The following is a 24,513-nucleotide window of genomic DNA, read 5'->3' as shown; positions in this document are numbered from 1 at the left end:
ATCCCCAAGAAAAAGAAATGCAAAAAAGCAAAATGGCTGTCTGGGGAGGCCTTACAAATAGCTGTGAAAAGAAGAGAAGCCAAAAGCAAAGGAGAAAAGGAAAGATATACCCATTTGAATGCAGAGTTCCAAAGAATAGCAAGGAGAGATAATAAAGCCTTCTTCGGTGATAGGTGCAAAGAAATAGAGGAAAACAACAGAATGGGAAAGACTAGAGATCTCGTCAAGAAAATTAAAGATACCAAGGGAACATTTCATGCAAAGATGGGTTCAATAAAGGACAGAAATGGTATGGACCTAACAGAAGCAGAAGATATTAAGAAGAGGTGGCAAGAATACACAGAAGAACTATACAAAAAAGATCTTCATGACCCAGATAATCACGATGGTGTGATGACTCACCTAGAGCCAGACATCCTGGAATTTGAAGTCAAGTAGGCCTTAGGAAGGCAATGGCACCCCACTCCAGTACTCTTGCCTGGAAAATCCCATGGACGGAGGAGCCTGGTGGGCTGCAGTCCATGGGGTCACTAAGAGTCAGACACGACTGAGCGACTTGACTTTCACTTTTCACTTTCATGCATTGGAGAAGGAAATGGCAACCCACTCCAGTGTTCTTGCCTGGAGAATCCCAGGGACGGGGGAGCCTAGTGGGCTGCCGTCTCTGGGGTCGCACAGAGTTGGATACGACTGAAGTGACTTAGCAGCAGACCTTAGGAAGCATTACTACGAACAAAGCTAGTGGAGGTGATGGAATTCCAGTTGAGCTATTTCAAATCCTAAAAGATGATGCTATGAAAGTATTGCATTCAATATGTCAACAAATTTGGAAAATTCAGCAGTGGCCACAAGACTGGAAAAGGTCAGTTTTCATTCCAATCCCAAAGAAAGGGAATGCCAAAGAATGCTCAAATTACCTCACAATTGCAGTCATCTCACATACTAGTAAAGTAATGCTCAAAATTCTCCAAGCCAGGCTTCAGCAATATGTGAACAGCAAACTTCCAGATGTTTAAGCTGGTTTTAGAAAAGGCAGAGGAACCAGAGATCAAATTGCCAACATCTGCTAGATCATGGAAAAAGCAAGAGAGTTCCAGAAAAACATCTATGTCTGCTTTATTGACTATGCCAAAGCCTTTGACTGTGTGGATTGCAACAAACTGGAAATTTCTGAAAGAGATGGGAATACCAGACCACCTGACCTGCCTCTTGAGAAACTTGTATGCAGGTCAGGAAGCAACAGTTAGAACTGGACATGGAACAACAGACTGGTTCCAAATAGGAAAAGGAGTATGTCAAGGCTGTATATTGTCACCCTGCTTATTTAACTTCTATGCAGAGTACATCATGAGAAACGCTGGGCTGGATGAAGCACAAACTGGAATCAAGACTGCCGGGAGAAATATCAATAACCTCAGATATGCAGATGACACCACCCTTATGGCAGAAAGAGAAGAAGAACTAAAGAGCCTCTAGATGAAAGTGAAAGAGGAGAGTGAAAATGTTGGCTTAAAGCTCAACATTCAGAAAACTAAGATCATGGCATCTGGTCCCATCACTTCATGGCAAATAGATGGGAAAACAGTGGAAATAGTGGCTGACCTGATTTTTGGGGGGCTCCAAAATCACTGCAGATGGTGATTGCAGCCATGAAATTAAAAGACACTTACTCCTTGGAAGGAAAATTATGTCCAACCTAGACAGCATATCGAAAAGCAGAGACATTACTTTGCTGACAAAGGTCCATTTGGTCAAAGCTATGGTTTTTCCAGTGGTCATGTATGGATGTGAGAGTAGGACTATAAAGAAAGCTGAGCGCCAAAAAATTGATGCTTTTGAACTGTGGTGTTGGAGAAGACTCTTGAGAGTCCCTTGGACTGCAAGGAGATCCAACCAGTCCATCCTAAAGGAGATCAGTCCTGGGTGTTCATTGGAAGGACTCATGTTGAAGCTGAAACTCCAGTATTTTGGCCCCCTGATGCGAAGAGCAGACTCATTTGAAAAGACCCTGATGCTGGGCAAGATTGATGGCAGGAGGAGAAGGGGACGACAGAGGATGAGATGGTTGGATGGCATATCTGACTCAATGGACATGAGTTTCGGTGGACTCTGGGAGTTGGTAATGGACAGGGAGGCCTGGCGTGATGCGGTTCATGGGGTCGCAAAGAGTCGGACACAACTGAGCAACTGAACTGAAAGTGTAAAAAGCTTTGGAGAAAGAAAATAAAGTTTTGGAGAAGAACTTCTTGATAACAGTCATTCAGGCCATGTTGTCATCCTCTTGTTTTCATATACAGTCCCAAAAGATGGACTTAAAAAAAGAAAATCTGAGATGCAATTTAGTGATTTAAAATACAATCAAATCGATAACACTCTAATTGTTCAAAGTCATAGAAATATAGCTTATTTTTTCCAGTTCTTAAGTTGGACATAGACTGTGCAACTGTTTGTTCTATTATATTTTATTTTTTGGCCATGTCTCACAACATGTGTGACCTTAGTTCCCCTACCAAGGATCAAATTCACACCCCCTGCTTTGAAAGTGCAGAGTTTTTACCAGTGGACAGCGAAGGAAGTCCCTGTATTATTTCAAAAAATAAATAAAGCAGGCCATTCAAAAAATAATGATGAGAGTATAAAGGGAAAAAGATTTTGTTTGGTCCAAGTCTGAGGTCTTGAGGTAAACCCACACACATACACACACAAAAGAGGGGATTAGTAAAATTAAACTCTAATGTTAATGAAACAGGAAATAAAAACAAGCAATAAAAGGCTTAGAAGGCTTAGTCCCAAGTTGTTTCTTCAGAAGCCTGATCAAAGAAAAAGAAAGTAAAAGGTTAAAGGAGATGCATTAAAAATTAGAAAGGAAATGTAGCCAGAAATTGCCTGGAAAGTATTGTGTGCCACTCTATTACAAAAATTTCCTGCTGAACATTTAAGGATCAAATCTGACATAAGAGGAAGAAAGCATGAGTATCTCAATTACCACGGAAAAAATGGGAAAGGTGATCAAAGAGCCATATAAAAAACACCCATATACCCTTACTCAATGGGCTTCCTAGGTGGCTCAGTGGTAAAGAATCTGCCTGCCAGGCAGGAGACTTGGGTTCAATCCCTAGATTAGGAAGATCCCCTGGAAAAGGAAATGGCAACCCACTCCAGTATTCTTGCCTGGGAAATCCCATGGGAAGAGAAGCCTGGTGGGCTACAATCCATGGGGTCTCAAGAGTGAGACACAACTGAGTGACTAAACAAAAAAACAGACTCAGATTTTCTTATTGCTAAGATTTTACCTCCCTTGCCTTATTGTTTGTTCTCTATGTATATTCTTAACATTTTTTTTCCAGAACAATTTGAGAATAAATTGCAAACATCATGGCCCTTTAATCCTTATGTGATACAAAGTGCACTTGTGGCAGTGAAAAATTCACTGGTGGGGTCCTCCATAGGCTAGGATGACAGTAAGACACGGTAACAGCAAACTGGACTCCCTGGTGTTACTGGAAATCACGAGATTCTGAAATAGCAGAGGCAAGTGGGAGCACTTAACCATCAGAGGCAGGGTGGACATAATTACTGGAACGGGCAGCAGTCTTGCAGTGGCAACCAGGGTGTCTTGATAGACAGAGACCTAGGGCAATGGCTAATGATCCATAATGTCTTTGGGGAAGAGATATGATGGCATCTGAATATTGTTTGGTTGTGTAACCAGAAAACATGGAGAGCTGGGAAGCAAAAGCCTGGTGCCTTTCACTTCAATGGAAAATTACAAGTTTTTACCCGGTTTCTAGATGAGTCAGTTTTTAGACTGACAGACAGGCATTCCAGTTCCCTGTGAGGAAGGAGCTGGTGAGGCCACTGCAAAAAAGTACAATATTCCTTTAGTTTTTTCGTAAACAGGCCTGTGACTGTTTTCTAGAGAAACTGTCCACCACAGAAAAGGGAATACAGAGGCTTCTTATAGGTGGCAAGGCCAGCAGAATACATTGACTGTCCTGCCCCGGTGCTGTGTTAACTCTCCTGCTTTCTATTACAGCATAATCCACAGGGATCTTAATCATCTTGATATTCTATGGCACATGGTACTAACTGAATTTTGTTGAACCAAATACGGTAAGTATTCTGGATGCCCAGATACCAGCTAGCAGGGGAAAAAAAAAACTTTCCCCCAAATTCAAAGTGTTTGCTATATTGGTGAAATTTTTATGAACCCACTGGTTTGGAACAAATGCTATACCTTAAGTACCTCCATCACTATGGAAGATGCAGATAGTATTAAAAAAGAAAGAAATAGTATTTGGGGGAACTCTGAGACAAAACAGCACTGATTCATTTACTTTCTAGTTCAAACAATGTCCAGAGGAAGAGGAGATTTCTCGTGGATCCAAAGCACAAGGCACATTGCCTGCCCCTTGGCCACTGAACGTAGCAGCAGCACCTGTGGTGCCCAGGTGTCCATGATAGGTAAAGATACCATGTGGAGTCAGGAAGGGCCAGTAGGAGGTTTGCAGCACGGACCTCTAGGGATCTGGAACAGTTGTCAATGTGTGTATGTGGGTTGGAGACCCCCTTGTTGTTCAGTCGCTCAGTCGTATCCAATTGTTTGCAATCCCATGGAATACAGCATGCTAGGCCTCCCTGTCCTTCAACATCTCCCAGAGTTTGCTCAAACTCATGTCCATCGAGTTGGTGATGCCATCCAACCATCTTATCCTCTGTCATCCTCTTCTCCTCTTGCCCTCAATCTTTCCCAGCATCAGGGTATTTTCCAGTGAGTCGGCTCTTCGCATCAGGTGCCCAGAGTATTGGAGTTTCAGCTTCAGCACCAGTCCTTCCAATAAATATTCAGGGTTGATTTCTGGAACTTCCCCAATGGCTCAGCGGGTAAAGAATCTGCTTGCAATGCAGGAGACCCAGGTTCGATCCCTGGGTTGGGAAGATTTCCTGGAGAAGGAAAGGGCAACCCACTCCAGTATTCTTGCCTGGGAAATCCCATGTACAGAGGGGAGTGGCAGGCTACAGTCCAAAGGGTTACAAAGAGTTGGACAGGACTGAGTGATCAAGCATACATAGTTGCTTAAAGTTATGTTTTATCTGGGGACCTTACTGAGGACTGCAGTATATGGGAGACAGCCTCTCAGATTCTTAGGCACTGTTCCAAAGAGGTAAAGGAGGAGACAGTATATATAGGAATTTTTGCTGGAGAAGAACAAAACCCATGTAGTTGAACATCAAAAGACTACTGCTAATCAGAAGAAAACCCAAACATCTCAGGTTAATAATTTTAGTGTTTTTCTATACATGAGAAGCAATAATCCAGGCTCATTGAAATTATTCTTTTGATATGCATCTTAATTGTCTAGGAACAATATCTATTTTTCTCCATCCTGAAGAATTCTCCTTAGGGAACACGTGCAGTAGCTGATGGCTCTATGGCAGGCAACATTCATAGTTTACTGGAATGGCAGATGGTTTTCTTTTAAGTAGTATTTTATTCTAAGAATATACAACATTGGAGACAAAGGGATTTTTTTTTAATTGGAGGACAACTGGTTTACAATGTGTTGATTTCTGCCATATAACAACTCAAATCAATCATAGTAATATATACATCCCCTTCTCTTGAGCCTTCCTCCATTCCCCACATCCCACTTCTCTAGGTCATAGCAGAGCTGGGATCCCTGTGTTATATATCAGCTTCACACTAGTTATCTATTTTACACACTATGGGGTATATATATGTCAATAGTACTTTCTCCACTCATCCTACCCACCTCTTCTCCCACTGTGTCCACAAATTCCTTCTCTACATCTGTGTCTCCATTTCATCTTCAGAAATACATTCATCCGCAAAGGGACATTTTAACCAAATACAATTTTTTTCCCCCTGGAATAGCAGTTTTTGTCCACGTACAATTTGTATTTTGAGAGAAGAGGCCTGAAGTAGGTATGTGTATGAACTCCTGAGGTGTGGTGAGTAGTTTGGCTAGGAGGTCAGGGACCTAGAAAAAGTAAGACGGGAAGATTAGAGACAAAGGGGTATGAACCTGTGTGCATGAGCACAGGATGTGTGTATCTTTGTGTTTCAAGTCAGGGCCCACCAAAAGCATCCGCCTCAGAAGATACACTCAGCAGCCATGTGAACAGGGTGACATAACAGGTGAATATCAGCTAGCCTCTGTCTTTCGTAACCCCATTGTTTGTCTGGCTGACAGCTGGAGAAACAGGATGGACTCCTTCTGTCCAAGAGTGATCAAACAACATTTACCGTGTCACCAGCTGTGCCATGTGGTGCCATCCCTGGGAGGAAAGCAGCCAGTCTCTTGGTGGCAGATTGATTACATCTAATCTGTTCTGGACATGACAGTGATTAATTTTTTTTTTTTAGTTGGGATATAATTGCTTTACAATGTTGTGTTAATTCTGCTGTACAACAAAGTGAGTCAGCTATAATATGCATATATACCCTCCCTCTTGGGCTTCCCTCCCGTCCCCATCCCCTCATCCCCCCCCCATTCTTTTTATTTATTATTTATTTATTTGGGCCACAGGTGGCTGAGTGGCACAGAATCCACCTGCTATTACAGGAGACATGGGTTTGATCCCTGAGTCAGAGAGATCACCTGGAGAAGGAAATGGCAACCCACTCCAGTGTTTTTGCTTGGGAAATCCCATGGACAGAGGAGCCTGACGGACTACAGTCCATGGGGTCACATACAGTTGGACATGACTTAGCTACTAAACAACGACAACAGTTCATTTATTTATTTGGCTGTGTTGGGTCTTGGTTGCAGCATGTGAGAACTGCCATCTTTGTTTCGTCATGGAAACTCTTTGTTGAGGGCTGTGGAATCTAGTTCCCTGACCAGAGATTGAATCTGGTTCCCCTGCACTGTGGGGGAAGAGTCTTAGCCACTAGACCACCAAGGAAGTCCCCCACCCATTCTTACTAAAGTTTATGCCTACTGCACACCTGGTTGTAGTTCACTGCCTGCAATGAATGTCTCTACCAGCACCACTGTGAGGGGTCATGGAAGGCTTGATTATCCTTGAGTGTGAATGAGACATAACAATGGGTACTAATTATAATAATGGGATTCACTAGTTCTACCATATATCAGACCTCCCAAAAGCAGCCAACCAGGTAAATATTTGGATGACCCATTAAAACCTCAGCCCTGGTGCCATTTTAGGAACAACATTTAGAGTTAAGACATTCTTCTTTCTCCAGGGATGCAGCCTATGCATTGTATCAATGACCAGAATATGCAGGTTCTGGAATCAAGGGGAAGAATCAAGAGTGCCTTTTCTCACCACAACTCATAATAAGCAGGTTGTCAACCTGAGGCTCTACTGGAACCAAGGGCCTGGTTTACAGAAAATGAATGCTTGTTCCAGGGGATGAAGTAAGGTTTCGACTCTTTTGGGTTTCTTTTGTCTTTTTTGCAACTTCTTACATCAGATATTTTTCCAGTATTCTTGCCTGGGAAATCCCATGGACACAGGAGCCTTGCAGGCTACAGTCCATGGGATTGCAAAGAGTCAGACACAACTGAGCAACTAAGCTTTCCTTTCCCACTAAGTAGGATATTTACATGAATCTCTAATTTGCAGCTTTTATTTTTCTGTAACAGGAGCATTTAAGACTATGAATATCTAAGGAGTGTTTGTGGAGACTTCCCTGGTGGTCCAGTGGCTACAACTCCTCGCTCCCAATGCAGAGGGCCCAGGTTCAATCCCTGGTCAGGGAACTAGATCCCACATACTGCAACTAAAGATCCCGCGTGCCTTAACTAAGACTCAGCATGTCCAAATGAGTAAATTAATTAATTTTAAAAATAGTGTTTGTGGTATGGTAGTATATTGTCATTATTTCTGCATACTAAGTGATTTCCACAATAGTTTCTTCTTTGACATATCAGTTATTTAGAATTTATCTCATGAATTTCCAAATATAGTATTCTTCTAATTTTCTTTCGGTTAATACTTTCTAATTTAAATGGATTACAGTCAAAGAGTGACATCAATCTTTTAAGATTTGAGGAAATTAGCTCCATGAGATCTTTTTTCATAAAAGTTACATGTGAGATTCAAAATAATGTGTATTCCACAACAGTTGTTCTGCTTCAAAGTTAAACTTCCTGGCTGCAGAGTTTAGTTAATATAGTAACGTCTTGATCTAAATATTGCAGAAGGTAATGTGTAAAATATTTCATGGGTGCTAGCTCTGTGAATTTCTCCTGGTAGTTCTGTTCATTTTTTATTTACATACAGTACTTTGAAGCTACTTAGTTAGGCTCACATAAGTCTATACTTCTGTACTAGTTTTATGTTCCTGGTGTAATAAACCTTTTATCATAATGGAGTGATCCTTCTTCTCTCTGGTAATGCTTTTTGCCTTAAATTCTATTTTGCCTGATCATAACATGGCTACATCTGCTTTCTTTCCCTTAGTTTGTCCATATACCCTGTTGTATTCCTTTACTTTGTTAATGTTTTTTTTCTTTTGGCCATGCCACGTGGGGCATGTGGGATCTTAGTTCCTGGACTAGAGATGGAACCTTTGGCCCCTGCAGTGGGAGCTCTGAGTCCTAACCACTGAATCTCCAGGACATTCCCAATCTTTGTTTTTTTTTTAAGTGAAAATGTTCAGTTATTTGTATTTTATATACTCCTTTTAAATTTATATGATAATCAGCTCTTTATTTTATTATCTCTAAAGATTATTTATAATCTCTAAAGAGATTATCATCCCTTTAGATTATTTTATCCATTTTATTTTGTGCTTTATATTTGCCTTCTTTTCTGTTTTTATTCCTCTCTGGTGGCTCAGATGGTAAGAATCTGCCTGTAGTGCAGGAGACCCAGATTTGATCCATGGATTGGTAAGATCCTCTGGAGAAGGAAATGACAACTCACCCAGTGTTCTTGCCTGAAAAATCCCATGGACAGAGAAGCCTGGTGGGCTATAGTCCATGGGGTCACAAAGAGTTGAACATGACTGAGCTATAATTCTTAAAGAGATGGGAATACCAGACACCTGACCTGCCTCTTGAGAAATCTGTATGCAGGTCAAGAAGCAACAGTGAGAACTGGACATGGAACAACAGACTGGTTCCAAATCAGGAAGGGAATATGTCAAGTCTGTATATTGTCACCCTGCTTATTTAACCAGTATGCAGAGTACATCATGCAAAATGCCAGGCTGAATGAAGCACAAACTGGAATTAAGATTGCCGGGAGAAATATCAATAACCTCAGATAGGCAGATGACACCCCCCTTATCGCAGAAACTGAAGAAGAACTAAAGAGCCTCATGTTGAAAGTGAAAGAGGAGAGTGAAAAAGTTGGCTTAAAACTCAACATTCAGAAAACTAAGATCATGGCATCCAATCCCATCACTTCATGGCAAATAGATGGGGAAACAATGGAAACAGTGACAGACTTTATTTTTTGGAATCAAAAATCAGTGCAGATGGTGACTGCAGCCATGAAATTAAAAGAAGCTTGCTCCTTGGAAGAAAAGCTATGACCAACCTAGATAGCATATGAAAAAGCAGAGACATTACTTTGCCAACAAAGATCCTTCTAGTCAAAGCTATGGTTTTTTCAGTAGTCATGTATGGATGTGAGTGCCGAAGAATTGATGCTTTTGAACTGTGGTGTTGGAGAAGACTCTTAAGAGTCCCTTGGAATGCAAGGAGATCAAAGCAGTGAATCCTAAACGAAATCAGTCCTGAATATTCGTTGGAGGGACTGATGCTGAAGCTGAAACTCCAGTACTTTGGCCACCTGATGCGAAGAACTGACTCAATAGAAAAGACCCTGATGCTGGGCAAGATTGAAGGCAGAAGGAGAAAGGGACAACAGAGGATGAGATGTTTGGATGGCATCACCGATTTGATGGACATGAGTTTGAGCAAGCTCTGGGAGTTGGTGATGGACAGGGAAGCCTGGCGTGCTGCAGTCCATGGGGTCACAAGGAGTCGGACACAACTGAGCAACTGAACTGAACTGAACTGAGCTACTAACACACATTGGCTCCTTTGGGATCGATTAAATATTTTTTCTAATTCCTTTTTAAATTTTTACAAGTATGAGATTTATATATTTTAGCCTAATAATTTTTACCCCAGGTATTTTGACATTCATGATTAACTTGGTAAAATCTAAAATAAATAGCTTTATAGCCTTCAAACCACACAAGGATATTTGAATACATGAACCTCGGTTCCTCCCCTGTTTACCTGTTCATTTTGCTGTTTTATGCCCAGCAGATGGTTTTCTTGTTTTACAGCATCAGTGTTCTTTATTCTTTCCTGTATTTCTGATCTTTTTTGTGGATTGCTTCCCTTCTATCTAAAGTACATTCTTTAGGGACTTCCCTTGTGGTCCAGTGGTTAAGACTCCTCACTTCCAATGCAAGGGTTAGGGTTTGATCCCTGGTTGGGGAACTATGATCCCACATGTGGTGTGGCCAAAAAATAATAAATATGTAAAGTACATTCGTTAGAATTGCCTGAAGTTCTGTTGGGGACACAACCTTTACAGCACAATACCCATAGAGGGCAGGTTCCTAGAGCTTCTGGGGGTGCTCAAGTACCTTATATAAAGTGGTGTGGTACAATGAATACAGTCAGTCCTTGTATGGGCATGCTTAATCAACTGGTGATGGAAATATTTGTGCACAAATGATGGAGAAAGAGAATATACGGTAAGACGAGACTTCAGGTTGTTAAGTAACAGGAGACTTTCCTGCTCAGGATAACTTGTAACCCAATTGCCTGAAAGATTACTCAGGCCTGAAAATGAGCAAGAAGCTATCTCCAGGAATAAAAGTTAAAATGTTCTTTTAGAGGAAATTGGGCAACTCTGTAGCATCTGCCTATGTCTGCTGGACTTAGATTAATGCCACAGGGCAGGTTACATGTGGGAGGCACAGGCTTAGCCTCAGAAGCTAAGGGTCAAGGCATCTTGGAAGTAGGGGGAAGGAAGCTTAAGGGCCCACAGGTAGGAAGACAGGGAGGTCCCAGCTTTATTTTAAGCTGGAACAAGTTTCCTGTTTAGAAAGTCTGGGAAGGAAGTTTTATATTATAAATGCAAATATCTGTGGTGTGCAGTCAGGCCCCAGGGCATGAGAGAGAGCAGAATCTACAGAGAGAGGCTGAAAAGCTTGCAGAATTAATCCCTCTCATTGCTGTCAAGGTCTTTCGTCCAGTCCATACTTCAGGAGGAGAGAGGGTACAGGAAGTGAACACAGATTCCCAGAGACCCCATCAACCCCATTAGTAGAGGAACACAATTCTGCCTCCCCCACCAGCCCTGGTCTAGTGAGGACAGCCGTAGCTGATTTTCTCACTGATGCTGCTGGCCCTTTTCACCAGTGCATCCTTACTGCTTAGGTATTTAGAATGCTCTCCAGGTCCTCCTGTGGGTTTTCTGTCCTTAGTGATATATCTGTTCCAGTATGCCCACTTCGCTGAGCCTTTGACCTCTTCACCCGCTCTTTGCCATGGTGGTTCTGGCAGTTCTACTTCACTTAGTGGAGGCCATGGCTTTTCTGAGCTTCCATGAACCAGGGAAATAGAGCATCAGCACCGTCTCCAGCTCCTCGCCAGGGTGTAAGTCCTATACCATACGGCAGGGCTCCCAAATCAGCAGCGTGTTCTTTACCCAACTTTATGTTTCATCTCACCCAGTGCAGCATGAGGAGAATATAGTCCCAGGTCTGTCCCCTAGCTCCTGCTGGGCACACTTGGGCCATGTCCTGCAGTTCCTTTGATAGACAATTCCTTCCTCCCCTCAGCAGACCCAGTATCTTTCTGTCAAGTAGCGAGTGATCCCTAAACAGCTGTAAAGTATTAGGCACAGGCAAGGCCTGGCTGGTAAAGAAGGAAGGAGTCACTAATAAGGACCTATTGTATACCACAGGGAACTCTACTTAACACTCTGTAATGACCCATATGGAAAGAGAATCTTAAAAAGAGTGGATATATGTATGTAAGTGCAGGAGGAGAAGGGGGCGACAGAGGATGAGATGGTTGGATGGCATCACTGACTTAGTGGACATGAGTTTGAGCAAACTCCAGGACATAATAAACGACAGGGAAGCCTGGCATGCTTCAGCCTATAGGGTCGCAAAGAGTCTGACATGACAGTGACTGAACAAAAACATAACTGACTCACTTTGCTGTACACCTGAAACTAACACAACACTGAAAATCCATTATACTCTGATAAGCATTTTAAAAGGACTTCGCTGGTTGTCCAGTGAAGAATCTGCCTGCCAATGCAGGAGACCTGGGGTTGATCCCTGATCTGGGACGATCCCATGCGCTGTGGAACAACTAAGCCCATGCACCACAACTACTGAAGCCTGTATGCCTTAGAGCCTGTGCTCCGCAAAAAGCCACCACAATGAGAAGCCTGTGCACTGCAAGGAAGACCCAGTGCAGTCAAAAAAAAGAAATAATTTAAAAAAAAAGAAAAAATGAGCCCATTTTCAGGTTAGGCCATTTATTACTCACATAGAAAGTGAAGTGTGAAAGTCAGAGGTCCCAGATCGCTGTGGTCCTTGTGCAGGGTGACAGCTAAACAAAAGGGGCCCAATGCAGTAATGTGGATGCTGCCTGGTACACAGCTTAGAGCTGCAGCCATGCTCCACACAGGAGGAGGGGTGGTGGGCAGAATTCCAAGTGGCTCTGAGTCCCACCTGCTGCTGTACTCGCCTTCCCTGTATAACCTCCTCCCCTTGAGTGTGGGTGCCCCCTCTCCTTGCAGAGGTGCTCTGGGCAGGGTAGGCAGAGCCCATAGAGGGTGTCTGTGTTGACTTACCCTCATTCTCCAACACTGCTGGCCTGTAACGCTGACCAGACAGGTAAGGTGAATGCAGATGTTGTAGAAATCCCTAGACCCGCATCTTTCAAATCTTTTTGGAACTAATCTCCATAATATCCCCAGTGGTACACAGTTACTTTTAGGTTAATGTCTTGGCTGTGGGAGGCCCTTTCCAGGACTCCATTTGGCCATTCCTCCCAACATATACCTTATTCCTCTTGCAAAGGATGCAAGGCTGGCAAAACAGCCATAAGGTGTGTCTAGGATCCCACTAGACACACTTGACACTCTGTGAGATGGATGGACTCTGGCCAAGACTTATCTCCCTCCTGACCTCCCAAAGCCTCTCTCTCTCTCTCCAGAGACTCCTAGTCCTCCAGGGATTAGGCTCAGATAAGCACTAGTATCTACAAATGTGGCTTTCAGTAAAATGAGCACAGACTGAGATTAAAAAATCCAATTCCAGCTCCTCTCATCTGCTAGGCATGTACCCGGCAAGATCCTGAAGCTTCCCAAGCCTGTTTGCTCATCTGTAAATTAAAGCCCAAAGTGTTCTTCTGATAGTTTCTTGTTTGTGTTGCTATTATAAAATTGCATACTATGTGCTTTCCACATTGCCTGGAATATAGCCTAATGACTATTACTACCATTCACTTCTTCTTTTTGGAAAGGGCTTCCTGGGTGGTGCTAGTGGTAAAGAACCCACCTGCTCAGGCAGGAGACCTTAGAGATGCGAGTTTGATCCCTGGGTCTGGAAGGTCCCCTAAGAGACTCAGGTTTGACCCTGGGTTGGGAAGATCCCCTGGAGAAGGGAATGGCAACTCACTCCAGTATTCTTGCCTGGAGAATCCCATGGACAGAGGAGCCTGGTGGGCTACAGTCCATGGGTTTGCAAAGAGCTGGACATGACTGAAGCAACTTAGCACACATACAGAGAGGAATAAAAACATATATTACTATTTATCTGTATTTTAACAACCCACATCATCAGTTTTTAGTTATTCTTCATTTATTTCCAACTTTTGTTGCTTTTTGATTACACGGGATTTAGGACTAGGTCACCCATCCAGTTGGCTTCCCTCGTGGCTCAGATGGTAAAGAATCTGGCTGCAATTCGGGAGACCCAGGTTTGATCCCTGGGTTGAGAAGATCCCCTAGAGAAGGAAATGGCAACCCAGTCCAGTATTCTTGCCTGGAGAATCCCATTTTTAGGGGAGGGCTACAGTCCATGGGGTCACAAAGTCGGACACAACTGAGTGACTAACACAAACACATGACAGATTGGGTACATTTAAGTCCTCAGGAATTGCCTGAATTGATCCTCATTTTCAAATAATTGAGCTATAAGATTTGTATTTTACTTATCCTATTTTTATTTTTTTAAAGATGTTTTTGACATGGACCATTTGTAAAGTCTTTATTGAATCTGTTACAATGTTACTTCTGTTGTTTATGTTCTGGGTTTTTAGCTGTGAGGCATGTGGAATTTTAGGGCTTTCCAGATCGCTCAGAGGTAAAAGAATCCGCCTGCCAGTGCAGGAGACTCAGAAGATACAAGACATTGGTTCAGTCCCTTGGTCGAGAATCTTTTGGAGTAGGAAATGGCAACCCACTGCAAGGTTCTTGTCAGGAAAATCCCATGGATAGAGGAGGCTGGCAGTCTACAGGCCATGGGGTTGCAAAGAGTCAGACACGACTGAGTGACTGAGCATGCACACACGTGTGGAATCTTAGCTTTCTGACCAGGGATCAAACCCACGTCTCCTGCACTGGAAGGCGGATTCTTAACCAGTGGACTGCCAGGGAAGTCTCTACTTCTACCTTTAGTGGTTCAGTTTTTATAGGTCATACTCCATTTAAAGTAGACTTAACTTTTACTTGTTAACATATAAGCTCTATCCCTAGTCTAGGATTTCATCTGGAAAACATTTTTTTAAGATGCGTAACTCTAAAAAATGTGTGCTTATGACCATAATTGTTAGGAATGTGAATTAGTAAAGTATTTCTGTAGAGCAGATGTGTGTGTATGTATTAATCGCTCAGTAGTGTCTGATTCTTTGGGACTCCATGGACTGTAGCCTGCTGGGCTCCTCTGTCCAAGGAATTCCAGGCAAGAATACTAGAGTGAGTTGCCATTTCCTCCTCCAGGGGTTCTTCCTGACCCAGGGATCCAATCCAGGTCTCCTGCACTGCAGGCAAATTCTTTACCATCTGAGTCACCAGGGAATCCCAGAGCAGACCTTATGGCTAGTTAAAACAAATTTAGGGACTACAGCCCTAGAGTCTAAGATCCAGTGGGACTGGGGGAGGGAACTTAAGAATTTGCATTTCTGACAAGTTCCCACATGATGCTGGTCCTGATGCTGCCAGTCTGGAGACCACTTTGAGAACTACTGATGTAGAGAATTCTAATAACATTTAATTAAAGACAGAAAAACATTCATAGGGAGTTCCCTGTAGTCCAGTGGTTAAGAATCTGCCTTCCAATACAGGGGTCACAGGTCAATTCCTGGTTGGGGAACTAAGATCCCACATGCCTCATGCCCACATGGGCAGCTAAGCCTGTGTGCCTGCGCACCACAATGGAGAACCTTCGTGCCACAATTAAGATGAAACTCAGCCAAATAAATAAATAAATATGAAAAAAATATTCATAAACTCTGATCAAGGATAAATGAAGATGAGCAATCCCAATCCCAACAGCTACTTTGGAGGTTCTCCAGCTGACCCCTGAGGACCTGCTAGAGCCCCACTTGATCATGCAGGGCAAGCACCCCAATGCCAAGGAATGTAGTGAAGGAGTGACTTGGCCAGCGCAGCCCCAGGTTCTCAGGGTGTGGCCAGGATAGCAGAGTGAAAGAGCAGTCAGGACCAGCTCTCAGACCCTGGTTACGTTATTTTTATTGCACTTATCAACATATAGGGCTTCCCTGGTGGCTCAGATGGTAAAGCATCTGCCTGCAATGCAGGAGACCCAGGTTCCATCTCTGGGTTGAGAAGATCCCCTGGAGAAGGGCATGGCAACCCGTTCCAGTATTCTTGCCTGAGAATTCCATGGACAGAGGAGCCTGGCTGGTTAGAGTCCATGGGGTCGCAGAGTCAGACACGATTGAGCAACTAACACTTTCATTTTTCACTTTATCAACATATAACACATCATGGACTTGACAGATTTATCTCTTTTGTTGCCTGATCCCCTCACCTCTCATCAGAATACAGGTTTACTAGGATAGAACTTTTGTAAACAGTGCTTGGATCATAGCAGGTGCTCAATAAGCTTTGACTGGCAATAACCATGTGTCTGGATGTTCACAGCACTACTTTCAAAAGTGGCAGTCTTTCTGTGGGCAAGGGACATGGGGAAAGGAGTAGGGGAGAGCACAGCTTTCTACTGACTCACCTCAGTCCTTTGAATTTTTCCTGTCAGTTATTAAAAACAAGATGACAGGTCCAAGATGGAGTTGCTTATGCTGAGCCCCATGTCACCAAACTAAGCCTTAATTACACTTTTGGCTCTCCCAGCAGTGGAATCTTAACCCAGCCAATCAGGGATCACCTGATTAGCACTAGTGAGGTTATCTGCCTGTGAGACCCCTGCCATCCCCTAAAGTTACCTTACAATAAACAATCTGCTATTTTTTGCCCAGTATAATTTCTTGTTCCTGTTCCTCTTTGCCTATAAAAGGTTTTCATTTTGTACAGTTCCTTGGGGCTCCTTTCTGTCAGAGAGACTGAGCACTGCCAGCTTTGAACAGATTTTTTTTTTAATTTTTGTTACATAAATTAACCCATTTACTATAGGCTTTCAGTGTTATGAAATGGTGACACTTCTACTTGTCCTTCAATTCCTTCCCTTTTCTGATGGCAGACTTTGCTGTGACAGCAGAAATGGCACCAGAAATGGTACCCCAGCATCACCCACTACCGTTTTCATGCAGGAACCACAGAGCCAAATGCCCACCACTCGTCTCTGCATCTTGGTTTTGCCTCAGAAGGAGCAAGTGTACTTGGTACGCTGGCTGACTTCAGTTTTCTTCACCATTTTCCCGAGGGAGGTCCTGTGTTTGCCCACAGTCCCGACCTTCTTGGTGCGTTTCACTATGTCACCACAACCTAGGTCTGAGCCCAGAGAGAGCTAAATCGATTTTTGCTCAAATAACTTCTTGAAGTTCTTAATATGCCTCGGTTTATTTTTTAACACCACATATGTCACCTAGCTTTAGCGCAAAAAATTGATGCTTTTGAAATGTGGTGCTGGAGAAGACTCTTGAGAGTCCCTTGGACTGCAAGGAGATCCAACCAGTCCATTCTGAAGGAGATCAGCCCTGGGATTTCTTTGGAAAGAATGATGCTAAAGCTGAAACTCCAGTACTTCGGCCACCTCATGCGAAGAGTTGACTCATTGGAAAAGACTCTGATGCTGGGAGGGATTGGGGGCAAGAGGAGAAGGGGACGAGAGAGGATGAGATGGCTGGATGGCATCACTGACTTGATGGACGTGAGTCTCAGTGAACTCCAGGAGTTGGTGATGGACAGGGAGGCCGGGCGTGCTGCGATTCATGGGGTCCCAAAGAGTCGGATATGACTGAACGACTGAACTGAACTGATGTCACCTAGCTTTAAAAAAAGATCCCTATTATTAACTAGGAAAAATAAGTTGTAAGAGAAATAGGCATAATAGGAAAAAAAAAAGAAACACACACACATTTAAGTATGGTTTGGTTAGTTAGCACCTGAGACAGGCTTGACGAACATCTTCCCAAGTGGCCTGGACCTGAAGCCCTTTCACAGGCCTCTCGGAACCTGGCCCTCTCCAGGCTCACTCCAGGGGGTCCCGGAGATCTTTTCCAGCCCTTTCTCCTGGCCTACATTATTTACAAGTGTCAAGTAACAACAGTTAATAATTAATGGACAAAAGAGGCCTTGTTAAAGGCCTGGGGCTGCTTCAGGCAGAAGAGACTATCTCAATGTCCAAATGAAGAACCCTGGTGTCCAAAACAGAGACAGAGGAAACATTTAAAGAGAGCGAGAGAAAAAAAATAAAAATAAAGACAGCGAGAAAGGAAAGAAGCTGTGAACTAGACCCAGCGTGACTGGTGGCTCAGATGGTAAAGCATCTGCTTACGATGAGGGAGACCCGGGTTCAGTCCCTGGGTTGGGAAGATCTCCTGGAGAAGGAAATGGCAACCTACTCCAGTATTCTTGCCTGGAAAATCCCATGGATGGAGGAGCCTGTTAGGCTACAGTCCATGGGGTTGCAAAGGGTCAGACACGACTGAGCGACTTCACTTTCACTTGTACTGCTGGGAATGGAGAGCTGGGTTGAGGGGATTAGAAGAGACATGCCTGGTGTGAGTGTTTTAGTTGATCAGTCTTGTCTGACTCTTTGAGACCCTACTGTGGCCAACCAGGCTTATTTGTCCATGGAATTCTCCAGGCCAGAATCCTGGAGTGGGTTGCCATTACCTTCTCCAGGGGATCTTCTTGACCCCCATGGCAGGCAGATTCTTTACCACTGAGCCACCGGGGAAGCCCAGAAAGATGCCTCCGGGGTCCCAAAGAAAGGAGGCCAGGTTGGATCTCCAGTAGAAGCAGCTTGAAACTGGAAGAGCTAGGTAGAAGGACCTATCTATTAGGAATTTCAGAAAGATGCCCAGTACACTGGACCTGTTCTCCTGGACAAAGCCAGGAGAAGTTTCCTTATTTTTATTTTTTAAAATATATATTTACTTATTTGGCTGAACTGGGCCTTAGTTGCAGCACTTGGGGTCTTCGATCTTTGTTGCAGCACGTGGGATCTAGTTCCCTGACCAGGGTTCGAATCCATGCCCTCTGCATTGGAAGCTGGGAGTCTTGGCCACTGGACCACCAAGCAAGTCCCTCAGAAGCAGTTTCTATGGTGGGTAACTGGTGAGCTAGTTATTTATTCCATTAATGTTTAGTGGGCATATCTTTGGGTCAGACCCTATGTCATGAAAAGTCATTCTGATTAAAGGCAAAGGACTTAAGTGACTTGAGACTTTTACTAGAGATCTTTCAGGAGGCACTGATACTTTCTCCAGCTTTTCTGGGAAGGTGGTGGAAAAGCAGAATGCCTTTCCCACCTCCCAGATTCAGGGGGCTCCAGGAGAGAGGGGCACCTCTTTCTTTGGGAAGCAGCTTCTGTACTTGCCCAGCAGAGGGCGGCTGGAACCTGGACACTATGGTTCCAGCCACCAGCTTTAGGACACCAGACAGATGGGAACCTCGCCCCCTCGCTGCCCACTGCAGGTTGGGCGTGATGCCCACTTGCTGGCAGCGATACCGTAGAGAGACAGGAGGCACCGGGAGGTGTCAGAGATGCTGTTTTGAATTCTCTCTAAGCTGTGTCACTTCTGCCTTGTGTAGGCTCAGTCTTGGTGCCTTGCCAGGCTCCTCTTCTCTAGCCTGCTGAGCGAAGGGTCATTTCCTTCTCATCTCAGGGCAGCCTGCTCACCCTGTTTCTAGCCACTGTTGAAAAATCGTTTTGTTCCAGGACACAGACTCCTAGAGCCCCAGAGGTGGGAGGAACTTGCGGTGCTCCTTGTCCAGGAGCTGACATTTCAAATAATTTCAGAGGCAGGTGGGGAGTAGAGCCTCAGTTTGTGATGCCAACTTAGGGTGAGATGGTGGCCATGGTGAACTGGAGAGCCCAGATTTGTGCAAAGTCACCTCTATTCAAGTATTTTTCTTCTTTAAAAAAAGAAACAATTATTATTATTAATCATTTTTGGAGACACCATGTGGCATATAGGATCTTAGTTCCCAGACAAGGAATTGAAACTGTGCCCCCTGCATTGGAAGTGAAGAATCTTAACCACTGGACCACCAGGGAAGTCCCAAAGTGGTTTTCTAATTACAAGTAAAATAAAGCATGGCTTTGGGCTGTGTCAGGATGCTGGCTGCCAGGTCTTCCCCAGCTTGGGGAAAGAAAGGTGGAACTATTGGCCCAGAACAGGGCCCTATTCCCTTTCCCAGGCAAATCCACTCTCTTCCATGATGTTTGTCCCTTGGGGGCGCAGGGTAACCGTATGGAGTGGCAGCAGTTGGGGACAACTTGGGCTCCCAGCTCGGGTTGCCCCGAGGCTACTCATCAATCCTGGATTGCTTCATTTCCTTCCTTGGCCACCGCTCCCCTGTTTGGAGCAGGCAGCCTCCCCCAGAGCACAGGGCACTCCTTTTCCTCGCGGTGAGTCACAACCTCGGAGCTGACTTGGGGCCAGCCTGACTCCTCAGAGTCAGGAGCCTCTCCGCCCACTGCTTTTTCCAATGAATACCTCTAGCTGTGGGCCTCCGCTTCCTCCAGCCGCCTCCCTATGGCTGGGCCCTTTTATTTACTCAGGTTTTTTTTTTTTTTCTCCTTGAAACGAGGTCCTATGGAGAAGTGCCTAGGAGCTTTTCAAACTTGATCCCTCAGATCCCAAGGAGAAATAAGGATTAGAAGCATAAAGGGCTGCTTTCCCATCATGAGCAAAGGTCACTACACATGCTTGGGTGTGGATTTTTAAAAAATGCAATCACAGGAGCTTCCCTGGTGAATCAGTGGTAAAGAATCTGCCTGCCAATGCAGGACACATGGGTTCAGGTTCAATCCCTGATCCGAGAAGACCCCATATGCCTCAGAGCAGCTAAGCCTGTGTGCCTACTGAAGCCTGCCTGCCCTGAAGCCCATGCTCTGCAACAAGAGAAGCCACCATAATGAGTAACCTGTGCACCGCAACTGGAGAGTAACTCCAGCTCTCTGCAGCTAGAAAAAAGCCTTCGTAGCAAGGAAGACCCAGCACAGCCAAAAATAAATAAATAAAATTCTTTAAAGGGATTTCTCCGGTGGTGAAGAATCCACCTTGCAATGCAAGGGACACCGGTTTGATCGACCCCTGGTCTGGGAAGATCCCACGTGCGGTGGGGCAACTATGCCTGTGTGCCACAACTACTGAGCCTGTGCTCTGGAGCCCTTGAGCCACAAGTACTGAGTCGACACTCTGCAACTACTGAAGCCCACACACCCTAGAGCCCACATTCCATAACAAGAGAGTCAGCCCAATGAGAAGCCCACTCACTGTAACTAGAGAGCAGCCCCAACTCTCCGCAACTAGGGAAAGTTCCCTCACTGCAACGAAAACTCAGTACAGCCATAAATAAATAATTAATTATTTTAAAAAATCCAATCATATACTTTTGAGTCAGGCCCTGCGCTCTATGGGAGGATTGACAGGCCACCTGGGCTCTGTGGGGATACTCCATTAGGGCGTGACACTTTCCCTTCAGCCTCTGGGAGTAGCAGGAACTCCCAAATAGCAGGAATGGGGCTGTGGTCCCTTTACCAGTCACAGAGATATACTGGGACCTGGGGCAAGTATTTACAACAGTCCCGTGAAGAATGCCGGCTCTTTCTCACCATGATTAATCCCTTGAGGATTAGCCCCAACTAACCCCATTGTCATGGAGCGCCTGCTTGCAACACCTCCCAAGCTGAAGTGTAAAGATGACTAGGTTCCCGAGAATCAGGTCTCAAAAGAACACAGTCTTGAGAATATCATTTGAGAGGAGGAAATAAGGACCAAAAAAAAAAAAAAACCCTAATGAGATTAGTTACCTGCAGGGCATAGTGGGAACAGGATAAAAGGAAGAAGGAAATAAAGAAGAATGACACTTCTCTGAAATAGCTTTTTGTTCTGACTTGCTTTTGGAACCATTGTAATTATTTTGAAATATTACATATTTCAAAAATAAGTAAAAATGTAATAAAAAATCACAAGGATGGGGAAAACCCTAAGACTGGATAGAGAAATAAGCAAAGTCCTTTGACTTCTATCTTACCAATTTATAGTAAATAACCTATCCCGTGCTGTGTCTTAAACATTTACCTATAGTTTTGTTTAACCTCTGCAGCATCTCTAAATTGTAGGTACTATTACCATCCTAGTTTTACAAGATAGGAAGTCATACCCCAGTGACATTAAGGAAGCGCCCAAGGTCCCAGAGTCTTGAACTCAGATTTTGTATCAGATTTGTGATAGATCTCAGTTCTGAGGTCCTGTTATATATTCAGCTCCATGCCAGGCACAGAAATATAAGTTGGTGTCTCTGGGGTTCCGGGAATTTGTGATCTCAGTGATAAACATTTAACACGACAAAGCTATAAAAATAGGGAAATGAATGAGCCCCTTATTCATAAAGATTTAAAAGGATAAAAAATTTTAGGAGTGCTACGTCCTCCTATGTGGGTTGACTTCCTAGAGGAGATGGGATTTGAATGGCATTTTGGAGGCAGAATTCAAGTAGATGTAAAACAATGGCGAATGAATTGCAGGCAACAGAACCCACTGGGAGCAGAGGTGTGGAGAGGGACTTGGTGTGTGGAGAGCCAAGGAAAAGACCAGCCTTTGCACAAGAATAGACAACACAGAAGGGCACTTTACGACTCTCTAGGGTACCTCTTAAAAACAGTTCAAAGAAAAAAAAAAGTTCAAAGTATAACAGAAAGAAAGTGGATTCTCAGCCCCTCAAAATTAGCCCTTTGCATTGTTAATCAACTGTGTTATTATTCAATCGCTAAGTCGTGTCCGACTCTTAGCATTCCCATGGACTTCATGCAGCCCGCCAGGCTTCCCTGTCCTCCACAGTCCATTGAGTAGGTGATGCTACAATCTTTCCCAGCATCAGGGTCATTTTGTACTCCAATATAAAATAAAAATTTCTTTTAAAAGTTAGCCCTTTGGTTGCTGCATATTAATATTGCCTAGTTCCTTTCCTTTGGAGAAGGCAATGGCACCCCACTCCAGTACTCTTGCCTGGAAAATCCCATGGATGGAGGAACCTGGTAGGCTGCAGTCCACGGGGTCGCTAAGAGTCGGACACGATTGAGCGACTTCACTTTCACTTTTCACTTTCATGCGTTGAGAAGGAAATGGCAACCCACTCCAGTGTTCTTGCCTGGAGAATCCCAGGGACGGAGGAGCCTGATGGGCTGCTGTCTATGGGGTCGCACAGAGTCGGACATGACTGAAGGGACTTAGCAGCAGCAGTTCCTTTCCAATTATTGGGCTCAGAGGGATGACTAGGAAACTGCTGTGCTGCTAAGTCGCTTCAGTTTTGTCTGACTCTTTGACCCTGTGGACTGTAGCCCACCAGGCTCTTTGTCCATGCAGGTTTCTCCAGGCAAGAATATCAGAATGGGTTGCCATACCTTTCTCCAGGGGATCTTCCTGACCCAGGGATCAAACTAGCATCTCTTAGGTCTCCTTCATTGGCAAGCGAGTTCTTTACCACTAGTGCCACCTGGGAAGCCCCTGACTAGGAAAAGGCACACAGTATATTCTGGATCTACAGACAAAAACTGTTTTTGCTTTAAGGGGAAATAGAATCTTAGTCCCTTTGGTTACTTCTGCTTTTCTATTTATACTTTTTTTTTTTTTTTGAAACTTTATCTTATTTTTAAATTAACTTTTATTTGTGTAAAGTTGCTTTTTCCATTTCTTCTTTTACAAGCAGAAAGAGAGGCCAGTCCCTGTATGCTGAGCTGAAAATCAGACCGTCAGCCCTGCTGCATCCTTCTCAGCTAGTTTGCAGGCAGCCCCCCAGGTGTGTAAGGAGGGGTGTTAGGGGGTAGGCTTGGGTTTCCCTGGGGGTTCAGATTGTAAAGAATCTGCCTGCAGTGCAGAAGACCAGGGTTCAATCCCTGGATGGGGACGATCCCCTGGAGAAGAAATGGGTACCCACTCCTGTATTCTTGCCTGGAGAATTCCATGGACAGAGGAGCCTGGCAGACTATAGTCCATGGGGTCGCAGAGTTGGGACTGAGTCACGACTGAGCAGCTAACACACTGTTTTCTCTGAACCCATCCCCTGCTGGAGGATTTAGTACCCAGCAGGGATAAGAGAGGAAAGAAGCCTGGCGGGCAGACACCAATGCTGGGTCTAGCTGGACCACAAGGCAGAAATATGAAGAAAAGCAAAATATGGATAGTCCTATCAGACTAATAAATGGTTAACTGTAGACTAAGTTTTCATCTGGACCAATGTTCACGTAAGTTTGAAAAATCCTTGAACCAGGGACAAACGCAACATTTGGTCCTTCAACTGCTGCCCCACCCCCACCCCCCAGCCCCTGCCTCGAGCCATCCCCTTCTAAACAATAGGGATAATTTCATATCTCCCAGAGGGGAAAGTCTTCAGCTCTCCCCTCAGATCCTTCCATTCTTGCCCAGCCGCACTGACCCTGCTTCCCTCCCCACCTCCCAGCGAGCAGCCCCTGGCTCTGGGCGGCCACACCAGCCCCTGCTGGTCTGTATTCACACACCCCACCCCCAGTTGGGAGCACCAGGACCCTGGCAAGGCCGTGGCCTGCCTCCCCTGGGCACACCCTTCTGTCACTGTGGTTTTTCTCATCCTGTCCTACTGGTTTGTTTGTCTTTTCATCCCCCAATTCAGAGCTTAATTACAAGAGCCAAGTCTTGCTTTTTTTCTCTACTTAGAACAAGATTCAATTTTTGATAGTCTTTGTTTAATAGTTGATAGATGGTTGCTTTCCCTTAAAGCAATGGTTTCTTCAGCTTTTAAAACCACAACCCTCAGTAAGAAATGTTTTTGTACAGGGACTTCCTCATGGTCCAGTGGCTAAGGCTCCGCATTCCCAGTGCAAGGCATCCAGGTTTG

The 24,513-nt window shown here is 44.4% G+C and overlaps 1 protein-coding gene and 1 pseudogene across 3 annotated transcripts in view; one reads left to right on the top strand and one right to left on the bottom strand.

Annotated features, from left to right (window-relative positions):
• The window catches only part of CHCHD5 (coiled-coil-helix-coiled-coil-helix domain containing 5), a 66,784-nt gene that overhangs the window by 23,616 nt on the left and 18,655 nt on the right, over nucleotides 1–24,513 (top strand). The window contains exon 4 of one of the 3 annotated variants that reach the window (XM_070379489.1): nucleotides 8,834–10,563. The exons of 1 other annotated variant lie outside the window; for it this stretch is intronic. In XM_070379489.1, coding sequence (XP_070235590.1) covers nucleotides 8,834–8,854 — 21 coding nt within the window. In that variant the 3' untranslated portion in view covers nucleotides 8,855–10,563. Of the gene's footprint in view, nucleotides 1–4,036; nucleotides 4,073–8,833; nucleotides 10,564–24,513 lie in introns of those variants that run through there. One more of the 3 variants, XM_070379488.1, reaches the window with a different exon arrangement.
• LOC102286832 (large ribosomal subunit protein eL43-like) lies at nucleotides 16,668–17,592 on the bottom strand (annotated as a pseudogene).

The sequence above is a fragment of the Bos mutus genome, chromosome 11 (assembly GCF_027580195.1).
Source record: "Bos mutus isolate GX-2022 chromosome 11, NWIPB_WYAK_1.1, whole genome shotgun sequence".
Lineage (NCBI taxonomy): Eukaryota > Metazoa > Chordata > Mammalia > Artiodactyla > Bovidae > Bos > Bos mutus.
Note: the sequence above shows the minus strand (reverse complement) of the source record. Positions and strands in the feature narration are given on the sequence as shown.